The sequence below is a fragment of the Priapulus caudatus genome, unplaced genomic scaffold, assembly GCF_000485595.1.
Source record: "Priapulus caudatus unplaced genomic scaffold, Priapulus_caudatus-5.0.1 Scaffold678, whole genome shotgun sequence".
In the NCBI taxonomy this organism is placed as follows: Eukaryota; Metazoa; Priapulida; class Priapulimorpha; order Priapulimorphida; family Priapulidae; genus Priapulus; species Priapulus caudatus.
Window position 1 is genome coordinate 103253 of NW_014577739.1, and position 10894 is coordinate 114146.

Genomic DNA, 10894 nt, shown 5'->3' on the forward strand with positions numbered 1-10894 from the left:
GAGAGAGAGAGAGAGAGAGAGAGAGAGAGAGAGAGAGAGAGAGAGTCACTCACCGGTTTCAGTTCTAGCGTGCGTATCGTGTAGTCGGCTAGCGTCTCTGTACCGAGATGCTTCACCTGCATCTTGCCGTACTCCTCTACGCCCAAGTCTGGACAGTACTTCTCGCACTTTATCTGCACCAGAGGGAGCCATTAGTGCCGTCCTCATGCGGGTACGCGAGAATCTCGTTAAAATTATTACGTATGTTATAATTTCATATTATATAGATTAACATTAGAAATTAGATAAAGTCAATACATTTCCATTATCTACGTGCAAAACTGCATAGAAAATGGATAAATTTCCGTAACCATACACCTGCGAAATTTCGTGAAAATTAATACATTTCCGTGAACATTTATCTGCAAGCATTTTGGAAAAAATGCTTATAATTAATTGATAAATAAATGACTTATAATTGATAAATAAATATTTATCGATATGAGCATGTGAAATTGGTGAATAAATACACGAATACCCGTAAATCTGCGAAAAAAACAAACTGCTACCACACGACATCTGATGATGCTCACCCTTCCCTCTTCAACACAGTTGGTGACCATGATGACCTTCGTCGTTGGTTCCTGCCACATCATGATCCAAAAGTCTTCTAGCGTCGTATCCTTTGGTCCTGAAACGTATCAGAGATGGACGTTCACGAATCTTCCTCAGCCACACAGAACTTCGTTTTTACCACAGAAAGAAAGCAGTTGACTTTTTCTGCCCGTTTCTTCTGATAAAATATCCAAGTTTCTTATAAGACTTGCTACGTAAAGATGTGCCCACAATTACCATTATGTATGTATATATACATATAAAATCTTAACATTATAATACTTCTACAATACTACAATACTTCTTATTGTCCCAGCAGTTCAGCTACATTTCATAATGTACGAAAAACTGCAGAATTATCCATTTGGTTTTATACGGAATCCTGACAGAGCGAACTTAAAATGTCTTATGGATTACCTTGTGTTGCTATATACATTTTCGGTCTTTCATAACCCTGCAAATAGATAGGGCAAATCACGGTCACACTGAAGAAATTGAAATAAGAACACTAGTCTCATTCCGTACAAATTATAATACACAACGAAAGTTGAAAACGCATACGAAATTTTTCTAGCCTGTCTGTTTGTTGAGACGCTCACTACAGATATGTTTGTTACCAACCGAAAAAACCAGACAGTTCTAACGCTGTCGTAATGCCGACTTTAAGTGCGTAATCGAGTTGCGGATACTCACATCAATGTAGGAGGCGTTTATGTAATCGGACGGCGGAGTGTAGTCCATCTCAACCACCGGCTTTAATATCACTCGCGTCTGGTCATCTACGTAAGAACACAACCATCAGGATCCACGTCAAATCCACTTCTGATATTACGACTGTGGTACGTTTACACTACTTCGAACTATTAGTCCCTCTATTATGAGTGTAAGTCCTTCTACCAATTACTAACCTTAGCATCTCTACCACTTACTGCACTAACACGCTAAAACCTAAACTACTAAGCGGAAACTTAACGAAAATCGAAAGTCGTGACTCAGAGTTACAAGATGGGGTAACGAGGCTGAAGATCGTTAATCTACATCACGACGAGCCCGCGACTCTCCCCCTCCGTCGCACTACAGCTGCTGTGGTCCGACCGACAAAAAATCTTCGAGTACAATCGCGTCGGAGAGAAGGGAAGAGAATTTCCCGGGTGAGGCACGTACACGGGAAGACGTTGCCGAACCGATTCCTGCTCTTGTTTGTGGGCTGCCTCGCGACATCGTACGCCGCGATCATCCCCGTCGGCAACATCTGCAAACGCCAACGTCGCATTAATTAATTCTCTATTATTTATTCTTCTCATTTATCATTCTCCCTTATTCATTTTTTCTTTTTTTTACTCTCTTCTCTGCTCTTTTCGGCAACTCATCGATGATGAGCATGACGGATTTCAATTATCAGAGGGTCGGTGAAGCAAAACGATCAATCACTGATGCAGTGACCAGACGCGTGAAATCAAGAGCCCATTAATACTGTGTAAAGTTAGGCTTGAGCTAGAAAGTTTCACACCTGCACGTATCACGTAGGAACATAATTGAAATTTGAGAGCAACCATGACTGTTCACGAGAAAACTATCGCACACGATGCGCGTTTTTCAGAATGCTCGTAGAGCGAGCAGCAGCAGCAACAGCAGCAGCAGCAACAGCAACAGCAGCAGCAGCAGCAGCAACAACAGCAGCAACAGCAGCAACAGCAGCAACAGCAGCAGCAGCAGCAACAACATTAGTAGTAGACCTGGTCAGCAGCAAGGAGCTAAATATAACAAGGAGAGGAAGCGCCGCCATATCTGGCCCAAATCTTTGCCATATTTGGTCATATTGGCCTAGAACAGATTAGTGTTCTATTGTCTCTGGGTTCGGGTCTGCACAGGCGTTTCAGCTGATTATGGTCCATAGATGGCGTCCTTGAGGCGAAAAGCACACAGCCAATCCGCTTCCTCTCCTTTTTATATTTAGCTCCTTGGTCAGCAGGACAGCAGTGTTCTGTGTCGTCATCTCTCACCTTGTACTCCTCCTCTAGACCGTTAGTCGCCTTCTTCTCGTGAACGTATCCGAGCAGCGCTCCGACGGCGATCGGCCGCGTCACCATGTTCTCCTGTTTAAACGAACACGGATCGGAGTGTGAGCAGCATCATCGAGCGATCTACTCATCAAGTCTCAACACGAGTAGTTAGTAACAGTGAATGCACCCGCACGAACGCGCTGTCGCAAAACACTGACAAAGTGGTTGAACACAATGACTTTGCTACGGTGAAAGATAAAAAGAAAGAAAAAGACAGACAGAGAGAAAGGGAGAGGATGAGGAAGAGTGTGAGAGAGAAAAAAAGAGAGAGAAAGATAGGGAGACAAACAAACAGGCGTGCAGACAGATAGACATACACCGCGAGGCATTCCTTGTCTTGGTGTCAGGTTCCAGAAACCTGTTCTCAGATACAAACTTTTTTTTCGTAGACCAAATCTCTCCACACACTGCGTACAAGAATCGCGTAACTGTCGCGTTTCCGTCGACATTCCACGAGACAAAGTTCATGTTAAAACTAACGTTAAGATGTGAATTTCGTTTCTGACGACGCTGCGACGAGGCGGCGACCCGGCATGTTGCCCACCTGCACGTTCTCGTAGATGTCACTCATCGCGATCTCCTCGCTGGGCCGCGCGTTGTTCAGCGAGTCGTCGACCATCAGCACCTTCGTCTCGTTCGTCGACTGCGGGCTGCTGTACGTGCCGTTCATGTGCGCCGCCTTGTACTGCTTCTTCGCTTCTCTCGCCTTCCGTCTGCACGACAGATGCGTGCGGCGGGGAGAAAAAACCACGCATATGTGTTATGAGTTGGCGTGTACACGGTAAACATGTAACATGTAATGTCACTACTAATGTGTAACGTGTATAAATATGTAACAAACAAATAGGTTTGAAGTGCAAGAACTTTGCAATTAAACTACACGTATCATCGCGGTGTATAAAATCGACAGTTTTAAACTAATTGTAGATTTCTCATCCGATTATATTAATACTTATATATAATAATTATCAAAACCAACGTATTTCTCAAACGTTGGTTTTCACATGGCGAAACCCGTCGTAACACACGCGGTTGTAGCAAAAACGTGGCTCGCCACTCACCGGAACACGAAGAAGGCGACGACGATGATCGCGATGATGATGAGAAACGCGACGACGACGATCGCCGCAACGACCGCCGGCGTGTTCGACGTCGATGAAGACGGCGATGCCTCGTAGCGACCCGCCATGACGGTCTTAGCCGTGCCGGCGACCTGGATCTTCGTCTCCTGCGGAAAGGAACAATGGCGATTAAACAAAGAGGATACGATGGACGAAACGAATCGAATAAACGAATGAAAGAATAATAAATGTTAGTAGTAATAACAATATAGATTAGAAGTAATAATAAACATAGCGCGAATAAATAAAAGAAACTAAAGTCGATTTTGCTGCAATTGTGTTCCAACGTATCATCTTTTTCACAACGTCACATCACAACAAGTTGCTGTAGGACTCACTTACCCCTTCCCAGTTGCTGTAGGACCCACTCACCCCTTCCAAGTTGCTGTAGGACTCACCCCTTCCAAGTTGCTGTAGGACTTACCCCTTCCTAGTTGCTGTAGGACTTACCCCTTCCTAGTTGCTGTAGGACTCACCCCTTCCTAGTTGCTGTAGGACCCACTCACCCCTTCCAAGTTGCTGTAGGACTCACCCCTTCCCAGTTGCTGTAGGACCCACTCACCCCTTCCAAGTTGCTGTAGGACTCACCCCTTCCCAGTTGCTGTAGGACTTACTCACCCCTTCCCAGTTGCTCTAGGACTCACTTACCCCTTCCCAGTTGCTGTAGGCTACCAGGTAGACCACACACTCCGCTCCAGCATCGAGCCGCGCGTTGTAGTAGCCCCCGCGGACGGCGGCGTCGCCGACGACAAACGACGTCGGGGCGCGAAGCTCGTCCTCGCTCAGCTGTGCGGCGACGTAGTAACGCAGCTCCTGCTTCCGTGCCGTCGCAAAGTCCTGCAGCTGTGATGCGCGCATGATCGGCGGTGCGGTCGCACGCGACACCACCACGTAGTAGCCACTGTGAGAGAGAGAGAGAGAGAGCGATGAGAGATGAGAGATGACAATCCTGCAGCTGTGATGCGCGCATGATCGGCGGTGCGGTCGCACGCGACACCACCACGTAGTGTGAGAGAGATAGATGAGAGAAGAGAGAGGGAGAGGCGGAGACAGAGGGGGACAAGGTGAGATTATGACAATGTAGTAGCCACTGCAAGGCGCGTGTGCGCGAGAGAGAGATAGAGAGAGGGATGTGGTGAGATTATACTGCCTGTAAGTGTAAGGCATATCGTAATGAGAGGCATAGATGTTGTTGTGGTCGTGAGTTTACGCTGCTTGTGAGGTGTGTCATTTTAATGGGAGTTTGAATTTTTATCATTAAAATTTCTTTTCTAGCACAATAAACAATACATATCAAAAATGTATAACTTCACACACACCGTTCTTCTGGTCTATCCCCCCCCCCACCCAGAACCGCACCCGATTTCGATACGCTTTGACATGAAACCTCAGGGTACGCCCGATTGTGTGGAGAGAAGACAACTCTTACTTGTCGGGTCCGTTGAACTGTGTGGGGCTGAGCAGCACGGTGATGGTGCCAGCCTTCGCATCGTTGGCCTGCACGACAGGAGGCAGCGGCTTGAGTGGCTCTGCAATGTGCATCGCGCAGGAGAAATACATTAAACGTGTGCGCTAACTGTATAACCTCCCAGACACGTAAGGGTATCCAAATATTAAATACACTACACACCAATAACAACAACTGCCCAATAGACACACACCTACAACCCCCACGAGGCCACAAACGGGCAAAACCGATGTGCTATTTCATGCATCGAAGGAACATTGAAGGAACATCAAATGAAAGTCGAAGCAATGTCGAAGGAATTTCGAATGAACGTCAAAGGAAAGTTGAAGGAACATTGAACGAACGTCTAATGAACGTTGAAGAAACATGGAATGAATGTCGAAGTGCCGCCGAATCGCACCCATTATGTCGGTCCAGAAGACGATGTCGCTCTCTGCGCCGCGGCCGGCCGTCGAGCGCGCGGCCACCGTCACCTTGTACATGGTGCCGGGCTGCAGGTCAGTGATCGTGAACATCCTGATCGCCGTGTCGATGCTCATGAGACGGGCCGGCCCGGTCAGCGTCACTGCCGGGTTGTACGACTGCTGAGCCTCCACCTTCAACTAGAGATGATGTGAGAGTGAGAGAGAGAGAGAGAGAGAGAGAGAGAGAGAGAGAGAGAGAGAGAGAGAGAGTGTGAGAGAGTGATAGTGAACGTGAGAGTGTGAGAGAGAACATGAGACTACATGGAGTTAGGGAGGCACACCTCTCAGCGTCACCGTGGGATTGTACAACTACTGTGCCTCCACCTTTAACTAGAGACGACGCGAGAGTGAGTGAATAAGAGAGAGAGAGAGAGAGCATAAGTGCATGGGAGCAAGGAAGAGGGAGGAAGGAGGGAAAGGAGACTAAGAGGAAGAGGAAGAGGCAGAGGGAGAAGGAAACGAAGAGGAAAAAATGATAATAAATAATATTGAAAATTCTCCACCCAACAGACAGCTGTACAGAGATAAGAAACCACCCATCCCACGCAGGAGGCTGCTGGCACAAGGAAACGCGATCAGCACGTCATAGCGCATGAACTCACTCACTCACGCACGCACGCACGCACGCACGCACGCACGCACGCACGCACGCACGCACACACTCACCAGGTAGTCGCGCAGGGTGCCGCCGGGGCTGAACGGAGGAATCCAGCTGACGAGCGCCCACGTCTCGCCCTTGTCTGGAATATTGAGGTCCTGCGGCGGCCCGGGCTCTGCAAAGCAACGTGCACATGCTGACTTGTTTTGGGTGCTTTTACTCACACAAAAACCCACAGTTATTTCACATATCTGTCTCCCACTCTGTGAGGGAAATCTAATTCCCTGAAGCAAAATGCACCTGCGGTGATCGCGCGTCACTAAAACTAGAGGATGGTTCCCCAGCTTGTGAACTCACACGGAAGTTATATATTCGACGTCAAAATCTGTTTGATACAGAAACAAGTCGTTCTTCAGCTTTTAAATTTGGACAAAAACAACAAATACAACATCAAACTCCGCAACAACATCGGCGGCTGATACAAGCAGCAACGTCGATCGATCGCACACTTACTCTCCTGCTTGGTTCGGGCCTCGACCGACTCGCTCCATGGACTCTCTGCTGTGCTGTAGTGAGCTCGCACCTGCAACATAGCGAATCTCACACTAAACCTCCGTGTCACGGCGCACCATGGGCTGCTTTGCCCACGCAGCTTTTGCCCATGCTCACGCGCGACGAGCAGCGAACGGGCGATGAGAAACACGGTGCAATCACGCATACAACCCTCCCCCCGTTTTACTTTGAACGATACCATCTAATTCGTACGACGATAATACCTACGAACATATGGATAGGCGTGATACACTCGATCCAAGCAAATTCAATCAATTTAATTAGCAAATTAACACAGGTGTTTGCCTCCAGGGACGTGTCAGGTGCGTGGGTTCGACGGCGGCGGGAGGAGGACGGGCGGGGAGGAGGGAGGCGGGGAGGAGGACGGGCGGAGGGGAGGAGGACGGGTAGGGAGGAGTGAGGAGGACGGGCGGGGAGGAGGGAGGAGGGAGGAGGACGGGAGGGGAGGAGGATAGATGTACCTGGAACTGATAGTCTGTGTTCGGCTCGAGGTCCTGCACAAAGTAGAGCGACGACTTCGCGTAGACGGAGTGCGGAATGCTCGTCCGGTAACCCTCCGTCACGCGCGGGCTCGAAAACCTGCGTGCAGGCGAGAAAATGTAGAATTTGTTAGATGTGCACACAGAGAGAATGGAGAATTCGTTGGATGTGCATGAGAGAGAATGCAGAATTCGTTGGATGTGCACGAGAGAGAATGCAGAATTCGTTGGATGTGCATGAGAGAGAATGCAGAATTCGTCAAACGTGTATTCAAGAGAATGCAGCATTCGTCGGACGTGTAAGCGAGAGAATGCAGAATTCGTCGCATGTGCATGGGAGAGAATGCAGAATTCGTTGGATGTGCACGAGAGAGAATGCAGAATTCGTTGGATGTGCACGAGAGAGAATGCAGAATTCGTTGGATGTGCATGAGAGAGAATGCAGAATTCGTCAAACGTGTATTCAAGAGAATGCAGCATTCGTCGGACGTGTAAGCGAGAGAATGCAGAATTCGTCGCATGTGCATGGGAGAGAATGCAGAATTCGTTGGATGTGCACGAGAGAGAATGCAGAATTCGTTGGATGTGCACGAGAGAGAATGCAGAATTCGTTGGATGTGCATGAGAGAGAATGCAGAATTCGTCAAACGTGTATCCGAGAGAATGCAGCATTCGTCGGACGTGTAAGCGAGATAATGCAGAATTCGTCGCATGTGCATGGGAGAGAATGCAGAATTCGTCGCATGTGCATGGAAGAGAATGCAGAATTCGTCCTCACATGATTGGTAGAGTACCAGTCAATAGAGTATAGTTCACTAGGTAGTTTCCCTTTCAAGTATCGCGATACGTATCGATAAGAATCGCGTAGCTTCGTTTCTACCTGATCGAATATGACTCGACGTTTCCTGGCGGCGGTGTCCAGCTCAGAGCAATAGACTCAGACATCTCTGCCATCACCTTGAGTTCCTGCGGCGCGCTCAGCCCTGCACAGACGAAAACCGAGTGAAACGTTGAAACCGCAGGCCGACAGTCAGAGACAGTCAGAGAACAGTTAGACACAGTGAGAGAACAGTCAGAGAATGCTCAGAGACAGTGAGAGATCGACACGTTTCACTGTCGAATCAAGTGCGGTCAAATGCGTGCAATGCTCGTTCAAAGGAACTCCCCAAAAATTGACCCTTATAGACAGGCGTCCCTTCTATAGAGGTCGTTCAACGATATAGCTTCCACTAAAGCGAAGCCCCAAGTGATCATCAAGTACAGGTGTCTGGTTCTATAGAGGTGGCTGCTACAACAGGCTCGACTCTACTCCGTGGGAAACGGAAAATTCACCGGGAACACTCAAAAAAACAACGGAAAATCAAACAGCGGGAAATTCAACGCTCAACGCACAACCGGTTTACGTGCCCATGTTTCACAATTACGCATCGTTTAGGAATAAAATTTGATGATTCCACTACTCTGCGCGTATGCAGCATGATTTCAAATTGCCATTTTTCGAATGCTTCGTATTCTCAAAATGTTTGCACTTTTTTAACCATTTCAAGATGAATGGACAGCTCATTTAAGTAATTCAAAAACTTTTCGACTGTAACATAACGCATAAATAAGGAATGCGATCAAAGTATACAAAAAAACACGTAGGAAGCGGCCACCTCGTTACTGCTATCTGTAATCATTAATGAATAAGGACACTACCAAAGAAACGTTGGAATCGCACCGACGTCAGTTGACCTACGAAACACGGCGACGCGCGACATTCGCCAAAATGCGTACCTTGCCGTTTCGTACTCGCCAGAAACAATTCCGACCAATTGCTGGCCTCGAAGCTTCCGTCGGCTTTCTCGAGTCGGTAGTTGACTCTGAACTCGTAGTCCGTGTCCTCACTCAGGCTTTTGAAGATCTTGCCGTGCATGTTGACTGTGCCCATCGCGGCCACCTCGTTACTGCTATCTGTAATCATTAATGAATGAATGAATTAATTTATATGGAAGCAGCAACCCACCAGAATGACGATCGTAATTAATCGAACGTACAATAAATCTCTGATACATTTCGTTAGAGAAGAAGGTTTTGGGCAGAGTCTGCCATGAAATTATCCTAAATTAAGCAATGATATTTCAATTGCCTTGACCAAACTTGATGTGAAAAAAAAGAAATTCCCAACGAAAAAAAAGAATACGTACCGGCCGGTCTCAGCACGAACTCGTAATCGCGGAACTTTCCGCGGCGCTCCTCACAAGGGGGCGCCTCCCACACAAAGTGCAGCGCCGAGTTGGTGCTGTTCCTCAGCTCGATGTTCCTAGGTGGCGCCGCTTTGCTGTCGCCGGTGCTGTTGTAGATGACGCTCGAGCTGGGCTGATCTACCAGCCGCACCGCGATCATGTACTTCGAATACGCTTCTAGGTTGTTGAGAATGGCCGTCGCATCGCTGAAGGACACACACACGTGTATCTGTCACACGCGTCACCATAACAACCAAAGATAGTAGACAGCCGATCGCGATATGTCGTAGCAAGATGCAATAAAGCACGTACTGTTCTTTATGAAAGGGGTGTCGCAACTGTAGCATCAAACCATATTGTCGGCTAGGATTCTTTGCATGCACGTCACGCTAGACCCTATCACATACTATGCAGAATTAACGAAAAAATTAATAAAAATCTGGCTTTAATTAAAACTTGCTAGTGTCGATAACAGGTGCTAGCACAAAGCAATAACTCAAATTAATCACACTTTTGAGCTACTCCAATAACTCATTACAGTACCAGATCAATATGATAATCTGCACCAGCAATACTCTCTAGCTATTCACCAATGATCTAATTAAATCCCTTACGATCATACCAAAGTACAATAACCCACACCAAGCAACCCCTGAGCGCGCACACGTCTTAACATACCGGACATGCATGCAACGACCTACGCTACATACAGTACGTACCGGGTCATGAACGTCTGGTTGGCGGGGGCGCCACCGTCCTGGCATCCGACGGCGAGGTAGGTCACGCGGCGGTAGGTGACCTCGTACTCCTCCTCCTCATCCTCCCCGCCAACGCCAGCGCCCCCTAGCTCGGCCGGTCGCTCCCACGCGACGCCGAGAGCCGTGGCATTGACGGACGTCACACGAAGCTGCTGCACGACGTGTCCCACTGTTGCCACGACAATGACAAATGCCGCGTCAATTACGTCGTCGCGGCGAAGGGTCCGCAGCGATTCACGATTCGACCCAATCACGATTCGAACGTTTTCAACTCACGTGTTGGGGGGGAGGATGGGTATTATGCAGGATGTTTATGTGGATATTTGTGACCCGGTGGTATTTGCAATAGTGAGTTATTTGAAAGTGTGCATGACCCAGAACAGTACCTGCATTAGTTAGTCTGGTACGAGAGTAATTTCACATATGACAGCTGTGTGCACGCACACATGCACGCACGCACCGCACACCCCACGCACACACACAGACATGCGCACACACACACACACAAGCACACACGCACACACAGACACACACACACACACACACACACA

General features: G+C 48.0%; 1 protein-coding gene across 1 annotated transcript in view; it reads right to left on the reverse strand.

Moving 5' to 3' along the window:
• LOC106812714 (receptor-type tyrosine-protein phosphatase kappa-like) overlaps positions 1-10894 on the reverse strand; it is a 34882-nt gene that overhangs the window by 11470 nt on the left and 12518 nt on the right. Inside the window, exons 11-28 of the mRNA XM_014816656.1 lie at positions 10305-10512; positions 9547-9791; positions 9137-9313; positions 8241-8343; positions 7343-7460; positions 6822-6891; positions 6377-6483; positions 5647-5848; positions 5208-5307; positions 4427-4679; positions 3719-3885; positions 3202-3370; positions 2598-2690; positions 1759-1846; positions 1288-1373; positions 1012-1048; positions 573-670; positions 54-173 (exon numbers count right to left, since the gene is read on the reverse strand). Of these exons, the coding sequence (XP_014672142.1) occupies positions 54-173; positions 573-670; positions 1012-1048; positions 1288-1373; positions 1759-1846; positions 2598-2690; positions 3202-3370; positions 3719-3885; positions 4427-4679; positions 5208-5307; positions 5647-5848; positions 6377-6483; positions 6822-6891; positions 7343-7460; positions 8241-8343; positions 9137-9313; positions 9547-9791; positions 10305-10512 (2441 nt within the window). The remainder of the gene's footprint in view (positions 1-53; positions 174-572; positions 671-1011; positions 1049-1287; positions 1374-1758; positions 1847-2597; positions 2691-3201; positions 3371-3718; positions 3886-4426; positions 4680-5207; positions 5308-5646; positions 5849-6376; positions 6484-6821; positions 6892-7342; positions 7461-8240; positions 8344-9136; positions 9314-9546; positions 9792-10304; positions 10513-10894) is intronic.